The 19509-nt window shown below is 51.7% G+C and overlaps 7 protein-coding genes across 7 annotated transcripts; all 7 read right to left on the minus strand.

The window, feature by feature from the left end:
• Window positions 1-57: 57 nt before the first annotated feature.
• Window positions 58-2930, minus strand: CC1G_06175 (transketolase). The gene is made up of 14 exons (XM_001836536.2): window positions 2876-2930; window positions 2655-2791; window positions 2488-2583; window positions 2274-2436; window positions 1905-2218; window positions 1565-1849; window positions 1277-1513; window positions 1217-1224; window positions 1071-1092; window positions 657-1021; window positions 532-597; window positions 397-475; window positions 292-342; window positions 58-232 (listed from the first exon to the last, which is right to left on the minus strand). The coding sequence occupies exons 1-14, from the start codon at window positions 2923-2925 to the stop codon at window positions 198-200; spliced, it is 1908 nt and encodes a 635-aa protein (XP_001836588.2). The 5' UTR covers window positions 2926-2930; the 3' UTR covers window positions 58-197.
• Window positions 2931-3548: 618 nt separating this feature from the next.
• CC1G_06176 (hypothetical protein) lies at window positions 3549-4380 on the minus strand (the record flags this gene model as incomplete). The annotated part of the gene is made up of 2 exons (XM_001836537.1): window positions 3549-3931; window positions 3987-4380. 2 exons carry the CDS (start codon window positions 4378-4380, stop codon window positions 3549-3551), a joined length of 777 nt encoding a protein of 258 aa, XP_001836589.1.
• Window positions 4381-5660: 1280 nt separating this feature from the next.
• On the minus strand, window positions 5661-6658 carry CC1G_06177 (hypothetical protein). Its single transcript, XM_001836538.2, has one exon. The coding sequence runs from the start codon at window positions 6292-6294 to the stop codon at window positions 5785-5787; it is 510 nt and encodes a 169-aa protein (XP_001836590.2). The 5' UTR covers window positions 6295-6658; the 3' UTR covers window positions 5661-5784.
• A 3511-nt stretch (window positions 6659-10169) lies between these two features.
• CC1G_14457 (hypothetical protein) lies at window positions 10170-11035 on the minus strand (the record flags this gene model as incomplete). The annotated part of the gene is made up of 2 exons (XM_002911413.1): window positions 10170-10345; window positions 10834-11035. The coding sequence occupies 2 exons, from the start codon at window positions 11033-11035 to the stop codon at window positions 10170-10172; spliced, it is 378 nt and encodes a 125-aa protein (XP_002911459.1).
• Window positions 11036-11419: 384 nt separating this feature from the next.
• CC1G_14458 (hypothetical protein) lies at window positions 11420-12410 on the minus strand (the record flags this gene model as incomplete). Its single annotated transcript, XM_002911414.1, has 5 exons — window positions 11420-11833; window positions 11892-12102; window positions 12159-12172; window positions 12224-12260; window positions 12316-12410. 5 exons carry the CDS (start codon window positions 12408-12410, stop codon window positions 11420-11422), a joined length of 771 nt encoding a protein of 256 aa, XP_002911460.1.
• A 993-nt stretch (window positions 12411-13403) lies between these two features.
• On the minus strand, window positions 13404-18025 carry CC1G_06179 (hypothetical protein; the record flags this gene model as incomplete). Its single annotated transcript, XM_001836540.2, has 11 exons — window positions 13404-15011; window positions 15083-15178; window positions 15241-15309; window positions 15366-15515; window positions 15848-15948; window positions 16002-16097; window positions 16153-16265; window positions 16320-16729; window positions 16803-16928; window positions 16987-17310; window positions 17369-18025. The coding sequence occupies 11 exons, from the start codon at window positions 18023-18025 to the stop codon at window positions 13404-13406; spliced, it is 3750 nt and encodes a 1249-aa protein (XP_001836592.2).
• A 406-nt stretch (window positions 18026-18431) lies between these two features.
• On the minus strand, window positions 18432-19206 carry CC1G_06180 (hypothetical protein; the record flags this gene model as incomplete). Its single annotated transcript, XM_001836541.2, has 7 exons — window positions 18432-18462; window positions 18515-18606; window positions 18658-18675; window positions 18729-18758; window positions 18811-18963; window positions 19023-19096; window positions 19149-19206. 7 exons carry the CDS (start codon window positions 19204-19206, stop codon window positions 18432-18434), a joined length of 456 nt encoding a protein of 151 aa, XP_001836593.2.
• Between the last annotated feature and the right edge of the window lie 303 nt (window positions 19207-19509).

Consider the following 19509-nt stretch of genomic DNA (forward strand, 5'->3'; position numbering starts at 1 on the left):
TATCCCAATTCAGACGTTTTTTCTGGTCTTCAGTCAGCGAATGGAGCGCACTTGTTGGACGAGGCGATTGCAGTCAGAACCACAACTTTTTCACAATACTGTACATGTTCATTTCTTCCCACTTCTCTACGATGGCTCTCGTAATCTTCCAGTTAAAGATAGCGCTACGTTCCTGAGCATGACACGTCTGACACCACTTATTGTGTGAGTTGCTTGATCTTGGAAATGATCGCTGCGATGAACGAAGGTGAGCGATATCGAGGCAGAACGGTTTAGCAGAGAGATACACACATTGAGGGTCCAGATTCTGATAAGGGATTTGCTCCCAAAGTCCCCCGCAGCCTAGAATCGAGCGCTTAGACAGGTAACGTTAGGAAGGCAAGCGTAGGAAGCCACCTTCTTTAGTGGTACCCATATATCCATATTTTGGAGTAAGCTGCCGCTCTAAGAGCCACGTGCCAAATTTGGAGCCCAGCTACCCAATTGCTATTAGTGGACGAACGCTTCAGCGCACAAACAATGGGCACATACACCAGTCTTCTGATTGAAGGATTCAACCACGAGTACGAATGGGCTGGAACCAATCTTCCTAATGGTCTGGGGAGCAGAGGTAAACGTGAGTTCTTAGCCAAGGTGTCGGCAGCGGCACACCATACCTGTTCATCTACGACGTTGAGGGATGGTTTATTGACCAAGCCCACATCCAAGCCTTCCTGCCTACAACGCAAGACGGCGTCCCAGGACCGATAGAGCATTTCGCCAAAGGAGACAACATATCCGGCCTTGCCTTCTACGATGATCTCGTCCTTTCCGGGAACAAATTCGTAGTCTCCTTCGAAGAACCTGGTCCCGTCTTCCCTCAAGATCCAGGGTACTTTGGCCCGGGTCGAAAAGACGAATCGCATCCCACGTTCAAAGAATACCCTCTTGACGATAGCAACCATCTGGGCAGGGTCAGCAGGGAAGTACAAGAAGGACTGTACATCTGACAAGCCATTATCGGCGAACATGTTGTTGATTCCTGGAAAGTCGGTTAGGGAACGCCGAACGGAATATGATGATAACCATACCAAAGTGGCAAGTATTATCAGCCTTTGCAAAAGCGTTAGCGTGCAGTCAGATACAGATGCGGAGAACTTACCATCTATATCATGCCATGCCATCATGGGTGGGGTTAGAGACAATGAAGCATGCGACTTGAGCGCAAGTTACATACCTCATCAACTAGAAAGTCATCAGCGCCGAATCGGACTCCATGGACATACTGAAAACATACCACCAGAATGAGAGAAGTGACACAACACGTTGCAATTGTTCAAGCGGGCCATTGTAATTTCCGAGAGCACCATTTCGAGGAACGCAGAGAAAGTGGAGAACACGCCAAATTTGTCTGGTGCAAAGCCGAAACCAGCAGCGGCCGAGAAGTTGCTTCGTTCCATGATACCAGATGGGACGAAGACTTCGGGGTGCTTTTGATGGATGGATTTAAGACCAGTAGAGCCCTCGAGATCGGCTGGTAGTCGTCGTTAGAGAGTAGTCATAGGAGCGATTTCATGTAACTTACAATCGATGACCATAACCTTGGACGCAGCTTCTTCTTTAGACATGGTATCAAGAACCATGTTTACGGCTTCACCGAACAAAACTCGATTGGCGCCAACTTCTTTAGTCGACCCGATATACAGGTATGGGTTTGGAACGGGCCTGATACCGTCATAGAGTCCGGTTAATGATTTAAGCCCCCGACTCTCGAAGTACTTGACAGCGGCATTGACGGGTATAACATCGTGTCCATGAGTGCTTCCTTCGATGTCAGGAATTCCAGGTGCCATGACACGTTTGATCACGACTGAGATCCAATCAGACCAAATGGGTTGGAGAGGGCAAGTGAACGAGTGACGAACCTGCAGCAGGTCCATCATATTGGAGGACCGAGGAGACGCCTCCCCACAAGCTATCAATGTTTTCACCATCAACAGTGACCACCTTGAGGCCATGTCCTTCAAGTGTTTTGGCAACGTCGAAGCCCTTTAGGTACTGAGAAGGATGGCCGGCGATGGTGACATCATTGTCGTCAATGAGGAGCTTGACATTCAGGTGCTGAGCTACAGCGATGCGGGCAGCTTCAGCATCATTTCCTTCCTGCTGGGACCCGTCAGATCCAAGGCAGAACACAGTTTTATCGCGATGGGCCATGGCGACTCCATTGACCAGAGGCCTAATGCCCCAAGATAAGCACAGTGAAGTGACAATAGCCAACACGAAACCCGCACCAGATGTGACCGAGACGGCCCGAAGAAAACTTGATTCCAGGGGTAAGCCCTAGTTCAGGATGACCAGGAAGTTTGGAGTTGGCTGCACGATAATTCAAGAGGTGTTCTGCCGGAATTGATCCCTCCATCGCAGCGAGGAGGTACTGCGTGGCAACACGATGGCCTTACGACCGGTCAGCCTATCACGTAGATACATAGATAACGCCAAATTTACCAGCTTCATCGAAGAGAATGGGAACATAAGCATCTTTATTACCCTCAAACAGGGCGAGCAGGATGCACACTTCAGGCACTGTATCGTAAGCACCGCCTAACAGCAGATAAGATTAGTCGGGCTTAAAACGCTAATGGCGAGAATCCCTGTCGATCCCAGGTGCTTACCTGTGTGTCCGCTCACGCCTCGCGCTGCGCCGGTAGCCGTAAAGTACACAATCGCATCGCGCAAGAGCTGGGTGTTCGCCTTGAGCGCCGAGCGTTGTTCTTCAGTCAGTTCAGACTGGGCGGGGTCTAGTTTAATCCTGTATCGATGAACACATGGGCGTTGAGCACCACGCCAACGACGATGGCGAAGTCCTCGAGCTCGCTGTGTATTATGCACTCACTTCTTGAATTGGTTGAGATCAATAGGGAATTTTTCAACGAGGTGGGACATATTGTGGTAGATGTGGTGGTCACCGGTCAAGGTCCAAGAGACGAAAGGCAAGCCCTATAGCGTCAGAGAATCATTCACTGCTCCAAAATTAGCCACGGTTTTTGCACCCTCAAAACTCCAAACCTACTCACGTTCGATTCTCAACCTTCCGTCATCGCTTATGGAGCCATTTGGTCACAACTGCAATGTATCCCCATTTTCTCGAGTTCTTTGCTTGTCTTGACGCCGAAAAGGATGCTCAGCAGACAACCGGGTACTGGAGGTCATCGTCGTCGAAGCAGAACCAGCATTGCTGTCGACCCAGCCGCGCACGAGCCAGTTGCCGCATTCGGTACTGATCGCTACACGTGACGTCATCTCTGATGGGCGCTAAACTCGAATCATTAGAGGCTTTGTTCCGCGACAAACACAGGCGCCCTGGGCTCATCCTCATGCACCGTGGAAAGTGTACAGAATAAGGAAATCCTAGCAAATTCAAGAGAGCACAGAGCATCTAATAACGATAGAGGATGGAACAGATAGAGCGTCCCAACGCATGAACCATTGGGTTAGGTTACCAGATTACTTCGATCACATCTTAGCTATAGGACACCGAAAGTGTCTCCCTTACTCGATTTACATATTTACAAAAGCCCAAGTACCATAGCAGCAAGTCCAACAGCCACAAACGATCCCACCCCCACACCCCTCCCTCTCGCAGTCCCAAACTCCCACCCAGTCTCCGTAGGCAACGCTAAATTCTGCGCATTCGTCAAAGTCGCCAAAGGACTGGGCGTCCCCGTAACCGTATGCGCCAACGTGACCAAGGTCGTCCCACCCTTCACCTTCTCAGCAATGACCACCTGCGCACTGCACACAATCTCCCTCTCCTCCTCCGATACACTGCTACCACCAGCATTGTGCACGCAATCATCGACGATCTGTACGTCGGCTTTGCCTCCCAGAGGACCTGTGCCATCGGTTTTATATTCCCTGTAGATTCTGGATGCATGGGCACGGAACGTATCTGACAGCATCGATTAGCGCTGGTCACAGAGAGAGGGGACGCTGCAGAGACTCACATGTATACGTGGTTGCTTGGTTGCCAGTATGCCACCCCATACTCTTCCCAGAATAAGTTTCAATATTCGCCGCAGCACGACCTTCGATGCCGCGATAGTACGTCGCACCCTCCGCGTCTACAGCGATCGGGCTGTAAGCCTCTTCAGCCATCGGGATCCGGATATAGGGGACGACGAGAGGAGGACGGGTGGGGTCGGGAAGGGTGTCCCCAGGAACGGAAGGCGCTGGGAAACCAAATGCGTAGAGCGTTACTGGTGATCCTTCGGCTTCTAGAGACGGGGAGGCGTTGTCACTTTCATCCGCATCGTTCTGCGCCAGCGCTCCTGGGATGACTATTAGCCAGCAGGCAATCGAGAATAGAGCGGTTAGTCTGGCAAGGGCAGTCTTCATCATGTGCGTGTCGAAGTCGTCACTCGTGAGTAGTCGTGTCGGGAGCGAGGAAGAGGGAATAACTCACTGCATCGTCCCACGTCGGCGCGTATTTATCATAAAAGAGAGAAAGCTGTAGTCCGTGGTCATCGCCTTTTATGTTCTTCCTTCGTTTCACTTGGCGCCCGTGAGGCCTTAATGGGGTAAAAGGCTGTTGAACGTGGTGAAATATCAAAACATTGCACATGGCGCTGTGCTCGTAGTTCAAGGTTTTCAAGCTGGTTGAGAGATTGAGTGTCCTGGGTCGAATTCAAAGTTCCAAAACATCGCCGTTCTTCAGGTTATCGGCCCCTGTTCGAGGGTGCCGCGGCGTCGAACGCATTCTTCTAAGCCAGAGCTACAGATGCACAATTAGGCCGTAATTCCGTTAAAGAGGCTCTATGCTGCCAGCCACCGAAGAGAGTCAAATAAAGAGAGCTCTCTAATAGATCGGCTTCGCGATCGCCAAGGGCCGCCCACCTTCCCCGGCGCCAATCAGAATCAATGGCCTCAAGGTCACCCCAGGGCGCTCATCCCCCAGAATCGCCATCCCGACTTCACACCCGGGCAAAGTTCCCCGTCGATAATATCTATTCTATGCTCGCCTACGGAAGCCTCCCATTGTATTCGCACCCCATTCACCCTTCTTGGTTCTCTACCCAAGGTAAGAAAACTAAGTACAAGCTCATAGTCGATCATCACATCTTCATCACATTCGCCTAAGTACATCCAACCCACCTTCCAACTTCTGCATGACGTCAAATGGAAGAGCCAAGTACTCACCCAAAGTCATCCAGCAGAAACGAGGCTGAGGGCCCAAGCTAAGATGTCTATCATGTGCACAACCGTGTATAACGTGCAAGCATCGGTCGACTACTTTTACACCAGTAAAGACTTCGAATGTCCTATGACCCCAAAAACACCGCGTACGTGTATTTACGCGTCTGCACCTGCAGGCGTGATATAACCACCATAGCCCGAGCTCCGAAACCAGCGTGTCAGTCCGAGCGAGTAACCGGTGCCTAGTGTGCTACCGAAAAGCAGGTAAACGAAAAAGTGCGTGGAGTACAAGTACTCGTCATGTGTGGCGGAGAAATGTGTAGTAGTCGTCGTCGTGTAATATGTCCATCCAAAATGAAAGGAAGCACAAGTTTAGATCCCACACGTGGAAAGTCAAATAGATCATAAAAAAGAACGAAGGACGGTGCAAGATAGGAAGAAAACAGGAAGATAAAACCAATGAAATATATGCAGACCAATCTCCCCCAAGACCGACCCAAAAAACCCAAGCAAGCAATTGTATGATACATAAGACCCAGCAAGAAAAAGAGGGAGAGATTTTGATGAAAGATCGTCGGAAAGTCGTCGACAAACATTTCATAGCCAGCTTCACGACGAAGCAAGACGCATACCAACGTCTAGGCCGGACGGTGGTCGGGTGGCTTTAGCCTTGAGATCGCTGTCGCTCGCCGAATGTTGGAGGACATCGAGGTGTGGACGGACGAACTCTCCACTGCCGCGGCGCATTTGGAGTTTCTCTTTCCTCCTCTTCATCAACCCTGGTGGAATGGGTGGGGGCGTCATTCGCATTTTAGGGTGGTTGATCGGTAATTGGGGATTTGGCAGCTCCGTGGGGATAGCCATGGACAGCGACAGTGCCAGTGTGTTGGTTGGGTCTGAGAGGGTGCACGACGAGGTGGCGAATGTTGGGAAGGGGGGAGGGAAACCGGGGGAAGGTGGTCGGAAGGCAGACACTGGTACAGGGGACGAGCAATTCGTCGAAGTCGCGGACGGGGTGACTGGGAAAGGATATTCGAAGGGCGCGTTGTTCGTAGCAAAGGGGGTGCCAATAATCTGAGCTGATGGCGAATGAAGCGTCAGATTGGATAAAGAGGCCATGTCGGGAATTTTCAGCGGTGATGAAGGTCGAGAAGCTGGTGTACGGGGGGTAATAGGGGTCGCTGGATCCGTGCGTGGCGACGAACTGGTAAGGCTTGGTGCCTGGGTTTGACAAGTGGCTTCTTCGCCGCCCGAAAGGTTGGCGGTTACTTCCTGGCCTGCTGTGAATGGAATGTTGACTCGTTGTTGGCCCAGGGCGTCCGATTTGATTCCTGCTTGCTTGGGAGAGGATTGATCGGTCGTGGCTGGGGTTGACTCGCTATATAGACCCGATTCGTTCGACAAATCGGTATAGAGAGCCTCGGCTGGCGGGGGAGAGGTCTACAAAGGAAGTGCCTTTAAGCCACTGAACGTTGTAAAGAAAGAAGGAGCGAGTGTGTTCTCCAGAAGCAAGAGAAGATATAAAGCGTAACCTTCTGGCTCCGCAGCCTAAAAAAAGAGGGTGCAAAATACTCACTTGACCGAATTCAGCAACAGAAGTGTGGGACAAGCTGGGTATGTCAAAAGGAATGACGTCCTTGGGCAAGTCTTCAGCGTCATTGCTTGTCGGTTGTTTACCAGAACCTTCTGCAAAAGGTTCGCGCGCGATGTCGAATCTTGGCGAATCCAAAGTCATCGCGTCTATCGTTGGGGTCGATGAAGGGGACATCTTTTGGCTGAAAACGACACCCATGGTGGGGGGAGGCACGGCATAGCACATAGAACAATCATGTTCCGTTCCACCCAGTAGGTTATATCGAATCCAGTCCGATTTCAATCTCAAGCGGCGGCAATTACCGGCATGAACACGTGAGAATTTGTCCAATGAAATTACGAACTCGCTTGAGGAAAACTCGCAAGAGGAGGCGCATTGCCTGCTTCAGTCGCCCCTCATGAACACCACAGGCCACGATCCCTGCAAGAATAGGCTCGGAAACGGCGATGTGAAGCCAAAAACGATTGCATTGGAGAGTAGGACGGGTATACACACTGAGCATTTGCGACGAGAGAGATCCCATTCTAAATATTTCCAGATCCTTCCATGTCCCCGTCCTTCCGTGCACCCCTTGAAGATGGCATTCTCCTCGTTCCTCTGGACGACCGACTTGCCGGGCCGATTCTTGATAGACCGACTATCGATTGCAGTTCTAAAACCTCCAGGACCTAGAGACTCGAATAGCGAGTGTCTCGGGTGCCTAGGGATAATCTATACACCTGAAGATGTAGAAGCAGAGAGAGCTAGACACGTTTGACTGATGGGAGGACCGATGTTGGCGGTAGAAGGAAAAGATGGGAGGACCTGAACGGTCTGGACCGGTCCAAGACAAATAAAACCAAGCAACACGTGATCTTGTTGCAGCGCGTCATGGGCGCGTCAAGCCCCTAACGAGTAATTTTCTCTGGCCTCCGATGTTGCAGGGCGGGAAGGCCAAGTAAACCCTTGAATGGTGAGTCAGTTGGTGACTAATAGTAACAAGTGAAGTCCTTCTATCAGTAAGGCTTACAAACTCGTATAGAAATATTTGTTATTCATAACTGACTCGAACTCAATAGAACAGTAGTAGAACTGTCTGGAAGTTCAGGGCGTTGGGCGATGTCATGGCCGAGTAGTCCATTCGCTGGGAGCGCTAGCGCTGAGCCTCGCTGGGCTCGGTGCAAATTGGGTCCATGGACGCGTCTTCGTAAAAAAGCGCGGGACCTTGAGGTACGTCGCGAGAGGAGAAATTGATCCGTCAACACGAGGCTCGCGATTGGACACCGTCGATATGTATATTGCGCAGGGCGATCACCGAGATGGAGACAAAGATCCAAACTCCTCTCCAATCGCTCTACTCCACGGGGTTACTCCTGCCGTGAAATTAGGAAGTCAACCCTCCCATCTAATCACGTCGCTTTATCCTCGAGGTCCTCGTGTTTCTAGGCAGGATTGTGCATGGTGCTGTCACTTGGTACCTCTCCGCGTTGACAGGTATCTCGCCCTCTTGCGTCATACTTGCAATACAGTCTAAATGAAGTGGCATACAGAGGGCATGCCAGACTCGCGACAGTCAGCATCAAGATGAACCTGGCTGTTGCTCAAAACATACGGGGTCAACACACGAACAGATGTGTGTAGACCATCCACAATGTGGATGGTGTATTCTCGGAGGATTGAAGATAGGATAACGAACGTTTCAACCTGTCATCTCCTTTTTCGAGCGTTGAAACTAGACAAAGGACTATTTGCGTACCGCGTGTTCCCTGCATGCCAGACTCTCCATTGCTATCCATTGTCACAATCGATTATCTGTTCATACGGCCCGACCCTTGGTCATTTCGTTCCTATTGCTGCTACTTAGGTTGTCATCTTCATCCCATTGAGTGGCTCATATCAGTACAGGACCGCAACATCGATCGAATCGAGGCGCGATCCCCCGGGGTACGGTAAACCGGTTATTAAAAGCTTCCAGGAGCCTGGCCTGCTCGCCACTGTTACCCGCGGCTTTGGAGTGATACCTTCCATATCGATCGACCAAAGGGTCGCAGAACGACCGCTTTGTGAAGCCGTGGAAAGCCTAATATTTAAATGAAGAGTCAAGCCAATCTCCGACTCCTGGAAGCTATTGGAAATAGGTATGTGATCGAATTATAGGTCAATAGTGAATTCGAAGATTCGGAGATGGAAGAGTAGGACTGCTCGTAAACTCGATATCCTTGGAAAGCTCAGGCTGAGAACCAACAAGTGCTTAATCTTCGTATTTCAAGGAGTGCACCCTAAGGCCCACTTCCAGAGGATTTGGAAATTTGAATCCAATGATAACCACGACGTGCATCCCACGAGGACTCTGGGGACAATTGATCGAACAGTTTTAGCAGAGATTCATAAAGTATAGCCACGGTACTTGAATACAACAACTACTAGAACCGGTTATGAAAGCGTAGTCTATCGAGGCATCGCGTCATGGTAAAACTACTCACTCTTCACCAATGCACCCTGAAGCCAATACGGACAAGTTAGCTTCAATACGGACAAGTTAGCTTGACCGAACAAGGGGAACCAAAAAGAGACACTTGCCTATCACCGTCGACCCCACATCAAAAAGCAACTCAGCAAGTGAGTTGGAAATAAACAAAAAATTGGGTGACGAATCGCAGAACAACACCAAGAAAATATCCATGGGCTCGAGACGCGGGTAGCAGACACACTAAAACGCTCAACATGACCTCCGACAGCACGCGCCAGAAGCGATAAAACCCTCCATCGGCGGAAGACTGCCACGATAGCAGGATAGGATAAGAGGCTCGATTAGGCTCGCGGAGTGCGAGGATAGAGATAGAGAGGCGGTATAGACGACCACCGAAGACGCTCGTAAGCGTAGATGTCCCTAACCTGGAGCAACGAAAGCAACCAGGATCAACGGGCGAGGATTTGATGTGCCGACACACTCTGAGCTCGAGATGACAACGACCGGTCCTCCCACCGACGAACCCACAACGATCGTGTTGCGCATGCCCGCCACTGTAGGAGTTAGCCCACCTCAACACCGAGGGTGGGTGAGCAGCTAGTCGGACGACCAGAGGAGGGCCGCGGCACCCAACCTGGAAACGTCGTCGGGAGGGTTTTACGCAAGAGAACAGCCAGATATGAGTTGATCGTGATTGGCGAGCGCGCTGCACGCTGCCGCTGAGAGATGACGGCAGGACACAAACGGGCGAGCTGGAGACATGATGTACCCGCCCGCAGGACGTCTTGAAGACATCCTCGCTACCAGAGAGTCATGAAGAGCAGTGTGAAATCGAAAACCCAGCGAATCGAAGCCTTTGGACAACCTCCGCGAAGAAAGGCGAGCCTTGTACGGGACAGAGGATGGAGTCGTTCTGCGATGAGAAAGGAACGCGGCTGTGAGACACAGACTTTATACCAAGTCTCGTATTTGCCGTTGTTTGAGGGCTTCCCTGTCGTCGTCGCCAGCGATACCTTCACCGATGACGTAGTTACCTTTTATAGGAAAGAAGTGTGCCAATATTGGAACCCGCTTCTTTGCAAAAGCTTTTTCCTGGCCCTTGGCTTTGCCGTTATCCTCTGCCTGGGCTGTATCGAGCCTACGCCCAGGTCCATTTAATCTCTGGACAGAAATGCGAGCTAGCCAGGGCGCAAGGTCAAAGGTCGCAGCGCCCACACTGTGAATTCGTGTGAAGTAGGTCACGATAGCGGCAGGTCTGTCTGAATGAAATTCTCGGTCCCGCCGCTGTCGTCGCGAGCGCTTGATGAGCGACGATCACCTTCGAACTAGACAAAATTCATGAAACGTCAACGTAACGGAGGAGACAAAGAATGACTGAAGCTTAAATAGAAGAGGGAAGTGAAATTGGGTAAAGACTACTACAAGAAAGGCGAAGACCAGGTAAAGTGAATGCATACGAATAGCAGACCGACCTTCGATCGTATCCGTGATTGTTAGGGGTGCAAGAGATTAGGAACATTGTCGGTGTTCTCTGTTTCCTTGCGTGGCGGGGTGTTCTGAGTCCTGGGTGAGAAGGAATTAATGAGGCATTCCATAGCCATGAGCGATTACTGACCCCAGGGGCACCTCGAAGTTCCCGGCCTTCGGACGAAGTTAGCGCATGCGAGCTGGGGCTGGTAGGGACCGGAACCGAGGTCTTCACTCTGTAAGTGTACTATCATGGAAGAGGGCAAAAAAGAATTTGATACCGTTGCTTCCTGAGACCGAGCGTATGTCGAAGCAGAAGAGTGATGACTGCCAGTGAGGATGTCGGCCATCGGAAATGTGCCAATAGTTTGCTGAGACCGTTCTTTCCGCCTTTGACGTTGAAGGATACTGGACCACGGCCCGTCGGATAGTGAAGCAGAACGAGGCAAAGAAACACGAACAGTGACATAAAGGAAATCGAATATACTGGGTGATGGTGTGAGATTAATGAATGCCAGAAGAGGAAAAAAACTTACGCCTGGTGGTGAAATACGAGACTGGTAGCCAAGTAAGGTTATTGGTGGTTTGGAACTGGAGAACTCCGTGAATGTCGTACTTAGATCCGAAGACATGGCATCTACCAGAATAAAGACAATCATGGAGGCGATGCTATCATTGGATGTGAGGTGAATCGATGCTGCAGCGCTGACGAGCGAGCTTCAGAACAGACCATGTTATAGCGTTGGAACCTGGCAGAAGAAGATCAGAGGCGACCAAATGGGAGGCGATGAATGCTCACTAATGCATAGAACAATGAACTGGTCGAGAAAGTCGAAGCCTGTCTTCCTGAAGCGGGGTCCAGAGGGATTGGTCGTGGATGAAAAACCGAGACTTTGAGCCCTTTCAAGTCGCCTTTTCCATAATGCGTAGGAAAGGCGGAATGCCAGCAGGGCGTCCGTGACGATCGAGAGCACACCAACGAGGATCAGGATTATCCTCCATGTTGGACCCTGGAGATAGGGAAAGGGCTTGGCGTCAAATACGATCGCTACCGTGTAGAAGATCGTGCGAGCGACCAGAAGGCCCCCACAGAACAGCGGTACTGGAAGGGACTTGGTGATAACACGCAGCCGATATGCAGAATACGCCTACATCGTGTAGTCAACGCGTCGCACTGCCTATGAGTTGGTGGTATAGCCAACGTACCTGGACAACAAAGGAGATCAAGATGGCGACAAATCCATTCCAGGCGAAAAGGCGGTACATGTCTGAGAATCCCTTGAAATCCCCAAAGTGAAATACGAATTGCTGTGCGCAAACGAGCACATCGTTAGCATGCTCGGAACAGCTGGAGAACGTGTGCCTTACGATGTACACTGTGGCGGATGCCATGGACGTATGTCCTAGTTCAAGCAACCTGGAAGACACAAGAATGTCAGAAAAACGACGGGCGGTACGTAGGCTCGACCTCACCAGACAAGCAAGACCTGGGAGCAAAGGCTGAGAATGGCGTAACATCAGGATGTGAAGGGACATACCGTCGCTTTCAGCGTCCATGGATCAGCGTCAAACGTCCTGTGTTCATGGTCAGCACAACCACACTTCCAAGGAGCACCCACATCAAGCATACCGGTAGTATACCACCGTTTGCACAGAAACCACACCAAAGAGGCACGCGCTGAAGCCGTAACCGATGACGAGAGGACCTAAGAAACCTTCGGCCATACTAGTCCTAATGGCGGGATGTCGAGGAATAAGAACTGATAGGCGTTAGAGAAGATTGTCCAAGAATATCATAGGGCTATAAAGTACCAGGGATTAGTCCTCGTTCCTAACCCTTCCAGCGGTCTGGATGGGTCTGTTCGCTCATTAAACAGCGCAGCAGGGAACCAAAGCAAAGGCCCAGAGCTCCCCCTGGGGAATCACAACATCACCGTAAGCTGTTAGTTGTATAAAGCCGCAACTTCCATGCCCAAGTTGGTCAATCAGAACCAAAGCTGTTGAGTTGTGGACCTGGTTTTAGAGGTCTATCGACCTCATAGGGTCTACAGCACACCGCTGAAAATGGTGCTTTTGCTTTAATATGAGAATGTTTCAACGCGTTTTGGGGACGATAGGTAAACACGCACCGATTCTTTAACTTCCGGCTTTGAGATGAACGAGGTTGAGGCACCTATAAGGGCCGATAGTTGTCGGGTCTGCAGGGTCTCGCGGTAGCACCTCGTGCCGCCGTATGCTTCCAGAGTCACCGGAATTCCAAAGTATGTTAGCTCTGGCCTTAAGGAGCATCGATGCGATCGTTTTGCAGCCCTCTGGGTGTTTGATTCATGTCCCCGAGGACACTGAGAGCGGTTCCGGAATTTTGCACAGGAATCGGCGGCGTAAAGCAAACTCCCAAGTCACCGCCCATAGAGAAAAGATCCAGGTGGGTTGTTGGCACGTTTTCAGAGTGAATTGGATGAAATGTGGGCATTACTGGATGGTGGGAAGGGGCAAGGTGTAAGTTACTACTTAATCGCTGGGTCGCATCAATTGATCGGGCCCAGGCTCGGTGAATGGCTTTTTAAGAGGTTTTCGATATTACGGGCGTATCTAGTACAATATGTAGGTAATTCTACTCCATACATCGAGGACAAGATAACCTGCAATGTAATATGTGCCCGCGTCAGGACCAGGGTAAACCTGAGCTGAAAACAACACTCACCATAGTTGACGGCATCAGAACAAGAAACTTCTGACCGTTCCAGACATTGGTGAACGACCTCGTATACCTAAATACCTATTAGCCGCCCGTCGTTGGCCAGTCAGGTTCAAGTCTTGTGGGATGTCTTGATGGACGACCATGGCCGGGGACGATATTGACGACAGTGGCGGCGGCCGAGAAAACGAAAGTGACGCAACTTTGCTCGCGAAGGAGCGTAGGGGGTGAAGAGCGAGTTTGAGAGTCGAGAGGACGATCTGGCGCTTGCGCCTGCGTGATGAGTGGGCGGCAGTAGGCAGTGTGCCGACCATCAGGGAATGCAGATCGAAAGAGGATAGATTCGAGAGAGTCGATAGGGTCGATGATGTCGATAATTGTGAAGGAGTGAAGAGGTCTTCCGTGAATATGGGAGTCTGATAAAGCGATTCGGATTTGACGAGCTCCTCCGGGATGCTGTGCAGTTGGCGCTTGGGGTAACGGTAAGTGCTGTCAAGGGTGTTATACTTGGGTCCATCAAGCCCCTGAAGCTGCTCCGCCAGCCCATCCACAGAGGTGCGCGTGGACGAGGAGATCATGGAACTGGCGCGCGAGTGAAGTTCGGATGATAAACTCGAGGGAACGCCTTTTCCGAGGCTGGTCACACTGGCGAGGTGACCAACCGAATGCGAGGGAGTCATGCTAGCTCCGAAGGACGGCGAGATGTCGACAGAGACCGGTTCGATGTCGACGTCTCCAGGGTTGTCGTTCCTCAGCATCTCCACGATTTCGTCGGAGAGGGACGCGGCAAACCTGAGGATCTCCGCACGTCGAGAAACAAATGGGACACCATTGGACAGAGCTGAGAATCCGTCACTCGCAAGCGGGGGACTCTGCGAGGGAACCAACGAGCTGCGAACCTGTGGAACATACTGGTGTGCCGAACGCAAAGGGGCCTTCCCGGACTTCAGATCCAAGCTGGAGTCCAACACGCGCTGTGGGCTCTGCCCATGTCGCATTGGCCAGGTGGAGGAACACTGCGGGGGACCGGAGACGGAGGTAGGCAAGTCCACTGCACTCCGAAGCTGCCTCACTCGCTTGTGAACACCAGGTACAACAAGCGTGGGCGTCGGCGTATCAGAGTCGTATGCGTAGGAGCCATCGAGCAAGATACATGGAGACGAAATAGGGCTGGCCGGCTCAACCTCTTCCTCCTCCCAGTTTATATCAATACGGCGGCGCTGCCGCCGGGGCCTTCTAGGCGCCATCAAAAGGGCGGAGGGTGAGAATGAGGGGGAGCCGTCAGCGTCTTCATCCGATGAACTATTAAAGTTCGATTCCTCGGCAGCGGCGAGTTGGAGACGAGCCATGAAAAGAGGATACGACTCGCTTGTCAGGGTCTTCTTGTCAGCAGGGCTGCGAGTGTAGTCGGGACGGTCGCGGAATTCGTTCCATCGTTTCGGCCTCGAGTCGGTCTTTGACCTGGACTTCGGACGGGGTTCGCGGATAGACGAGTTGCTGCCTTGGGACCTGGGCGAGAACGGCGAGGGGACACCATCGCTGGTAGTCTCTCGAGGAGTCCGAACCTTCGGTCTGACGGTGCCTCTCGAACGACCATCAGAACGCTTCCGAGACAAACCAGAGCCAGGCTGAAGGAAAGACGAGCGTCAGCCATCAGCAAGAAGACAACAGGAAAGAAAGAAAGAATAATAACACTAACAGCTGCAGACTGCTTCAGGTCCACTTGAACCGGAAGCTCGCGTAGCTCTATGATATCGAGGTCTTCATGATGAACGGAAGGATCGGATTTCGATAACTACAACAATAGAGAGATGAAGATGAACGCGCCAGGATTCAGAAGAGTAGGTAAACACCAACATGAGACGCGTCAAAGGGAACAGCGGACGTGGAAGACAAGGTCTCCAATTGTTCAGGGGTGACGGAAACCTGTTGTGAAACACCGTGTCAGTACCCGAGTGATGAACAGGCAAAAGGGAACGTACCGGTACGAGACGGGAAGAAGTCACGAGGAGCTTGGCGGGGACCTGTCTGCTGACAGTGGCGGCATCCTGAAGGGTGATACCAGAAACAGCTGCTGGAACAGAGGCGGGAACAGGAGCAGAGATGGACACGGATTCAAAACCAAAATCAGACTCAAACAATGAGGCACCAGCCGTAGAAAGAACGGGCGCGGCAGGCGCGGAAGTGACTTCAAGTCTTTTGGGTGATAAAAGAGCGTGTATAACGATAGGATTTGCAGTTGTAGTTGATGCTGTAGTTGTCGTAGTTGTCGTAGTTGGTGTAGTAGTAGTTGATGTGGTTGCTGTGTTTGCTGTGGATGTAATTTCAGTCGTAGTATTAGCGTTCACGTCCTTCGATGATAAAGAAAGGAAATCGAATTCGAGCTTCTCCGACTGGATGATGGGAGCAATGAGAAGGTGGCGTTAAGATCTTTGTGTATGAGGAAAGGCAGATGTAGTCTCACAGCGTTGCCCGTAAACTGGAGGTTTTTGGGCGGGGTGGCGGTTATGGTAGCCACGTGGGGATTGGTGTGCTTCGTTGTAGCTTGGGAAGCGAGGTCGGGTTCTGGAATGGGTGTTAGATAGAGGCAGGGAAGGACACGGGGGTAGGGGACTGACGTGGTGCTTCGCCCTCGGAAAATTGGACAGGTACCAACGCGTTGTCCTGTCCCAGGGGGTAGTAGCAGAGAGCTTCGAACGAGATAGGGGAGAGACCTTGAAACACCAAGTGAGTCCACCTCCCATCGGCAAGATGAAAGTCAATGCAAACCTGGAAGGCGAGGAGTGAAGAGCGGGCTGAGTTCCTGGCTGTCCCCGACTGGGCGCAGTTCAGGCGAAGGAGCCCCTTCGGCCCCGTGCAGAGGGTACGCAACCGAAGTGCCTCTACACAAAGCAAATCAACAACAACAGCAAAGCGAGTTGAAAATCGAGACATACGAATGGTCCGCGGAAGCGTCTCCAGAAACTTGGCCGCTGAACTCAGAAGTCGGCCATTCACCCACCGCCGGGAACATCGACGGCCAAACAAAGTCATCGCTGGCGATAACAGGTTTGGGGAACGGATGAGGCCAGCTCGTCGTCGTCGTCATCGTCGTCGACGCCGCTGAAGCGGCATTCATGGAGGTGGTGAACTCGGCCATGGCAGCGGAAGGGGGGTCGGAGGGCGTAGCCAAGCTTAGAGGCGAGGGTATACCGAGCCCTTCGAGGGGTCGCAGAACGGGTGTCGAGAGTGGATTATTGATCATGCCCGTAAAGCCCACGTTCGATTTGTTGTCGACTTGGGGTTCGAACGGAGTGTTGAGCCAGTCGTAGTTTGTCCAATCGCCCGGTGCGACTTCGGCGGCGGGCTGCAGAGAGAGTAAGTGCTAGTCATTAGAAATCGGACGCTTGGGGTAAGAGGAGAGAGAGCTCGAGACTAACCATGTCCTTCAAGTCGTCGAACCAGTTGCAGCTCGATGCCGATGGGAGGAGTTCTTCCAATTCGGACGCCGTCGGGGAAGTGATGGCGGCCCAGTTGGTAGTTTCGAACTCGCTACACGACGAAGTCTAGTAAAACACCAATGAGTCTCTTTGAACAGCAGAACGAAAGGGTAGGATCACGCACATCGAACGTAGCAGACGACTTGATGCCCTCTCCGTCCTCCACTGCACCACCAGCGAGACATGCAAGGCTCGGTGCAGTAGAGAACAGCTGCGCGTACCCCCCATTCCATTCCACGAACCCGTCGACGATGTGAACCTGCAACATTGTTGCTTGATTCCCATTCCCATGACCGCCCTCCGGAACGTTCACTCGAGTCTCTTGTGGCGCTGCCACGATAGAAACCAGTCTGTCTGAGACTACGAGCGGTTCTTCAGGGTGGTACCCATGGGTAGGGCTGACAGGCGGTGAAGTGAACGGGTTACCGAAGGTGCTCAACTCCGAGTTCTGTCCCAACCTTTGTCAGAACTAGCCCCAAAAGGATCGAAAAGGAAACACAACTCACCTTCTCTCCAACCGCACTCCCAAAAGCCCTACCACCACTCAATCCACTCTCGTAATACTCCTCCCTCCAAACCCTAAGCGACTCCGACTCTTCGATGTCCTTGAGAACAAGCCTGTCGTGTTCCGTGAGCTGTTCCTCGTTGTCGTTCCTCCATTTCGCGAGCGCGTTCAAGACTACCGGGATCCCGTGCGGGAAGCGCGCGTCGAGGTAGGGCAGGATGCTCGTGATCTCGGGGACGATGGCGTCAGGGCGAATCGTCACAGACACGGGATCGTTAACAACGACCTGCTTCGAGGAGCCCGAATCTTCAGGTCCATCCACCGACTCCGTGCTCGTGCTAAGCACACACAGCAAAGACGGCATCTGAGGCTTCGCTTGATTCTGCTCAGCAATGAGAACAGTTCCATCGACAGCTTTGGCCGGTGCGGGTTGGGTAGGCGAGAGCGGAGGGGTAGGGTCTGTCAATCGCGAACTGCTCCTCGAGGGGAAACGGTTGCCGGTATTGCTGAACCCAAAGGTAGAATACTTCTCGGATCCTGAGGAAGCGTAGGAGGAGGAACTGGAGGGCTCGTTGTCGTCCACCGAGACGTGGGAAACGGGGAGGAGGGCTGGGGGATTGGCTGCCTTGGACATGGACTTCATCGATGGGGACATCATAGTCAGAGTGTAGTTGTGGTAGAGGGTTTAAGAGGAAAGGAAGGGGTGTAGGGAGAAGTGGGAAAGGATAGTAGGGGATGATTGGGTCAAAATGAAACGAAGGGTGTTGGGGGTAGCAGTGATGCTTGAGAGAACGGTTTCAGGGTTGTCAGTCGGGTTATAAAGTGTACAAGGTGGGGATAGGAGAAAGTGAGAGGTTCTGGGAGCATGAGACTGTGTTGGTTCGGTCAATCAGACCTGGATTTTGATTGGGACTTGGGGTTGGGAGACTCACTTCTAGGATCATGAATCGAGAAGACATGCGTTCTACCCTGGACTTCACAGCGCACCGGGAAGATGTCGAGAATCACATACAAATACATTTATTCACTTGCTTTTCGAGTATTGTTGTATTGTACACGTTGAACTACCACTTGGAGTAAGGAAGGAACTTTCCACTGAAGATCGTTTGAGTACAGGGTATGCAGAGAGCGGGGACGGACGACGTACTCAAAGGTCACGACAACACGATCGCCCTTGGGGTCTGGCTTTCTCTCGACGTTGATGTTGCAGTCAATCATGGACATGATACCGTCTCCGAACTGTCGGGTCCACTTGAGCACTCGAGATTGGATAAAGGGCAAGGAAACTACCTTCTCATGAATAATAGCCTATTCAACAATCAGCTGGGCCAAGAGAAGCACGAAAGAATGGGGAGACATACCTTGATAGGATGGCCGTAGACAAGGACTCCCTTGGATAACATTCAGCCATTCATCCTTCCACATACGTTCACGAAAGCTCACTTCAAAAAGTCGATAAATAACAGGGTCGGAAGGCGGGACAGGGCCCAATCCACGGTTGGGGAACCACTGGTCGCCCAGCTCCTTCACGATTTGGGCCGAACTGATCTCCAGTACTTCCGAGAGCTTCTTCAATTCCTCTTCATTGAATTTCGCCTGCAAGTGAAATAGTGGTTTTCAATGGAGAGTCCGGTGGTATTGAGAACCTAACCCACTTGTCCATAGAAAGCGGATGCGACCCAAACTTCGTCTCTGCCAATGGCTTTGCCGATTTGCTCGAATGAGATGCCTGAGGAATCTGGGTGAGTGGAGGTGGATGCCGGGTATGGAAGAGAGGATACCCTTTCGAGCTTTCGCTTCGAACAAGACTGTGTGTGCGGGTGATACAGCTGGGGTCATGATTGTTCTGCAAAGACAGTTAGATAGATAGGCGCCCTACCGGTACAGACCAGCCTTACACTTCTTGTTGTATAACAAGCGGGGGAAGAAAGAAGAGGGTCAGGGGCTTCTCTCAATTAGAAACGCACTCCTTATAGGAACGGTGGATGATGGCAGGACGAGGTCATGCGGACAAGGGGGGAGAAGCCAGAAAGACCATCGACGACACACGTGATGACGCAATGGTCGAACACAGAATCATAATGCACAAGGCCCTGTCCAAGACGACATGGCTAGACCCAGCCATCCGCAGAGGTATGTGGT

The sequence above is a fragment of the Coprinopsis cinerea genome (assembly GCF_000182895.1).
Source record: "Coprinopsis cinerea okayama7#130 chromosome 4 map unlocalized cont3.4, whole genome shotgun sequence".
Taxonomy (NCBI): domain Eukaryota; kingdom Fungi; phylum Basidiomycota; class Agaricomycetes; order Agaricales; family Psathyrellaceae; genus Coprinopsis; species Coprinopsis cinerea.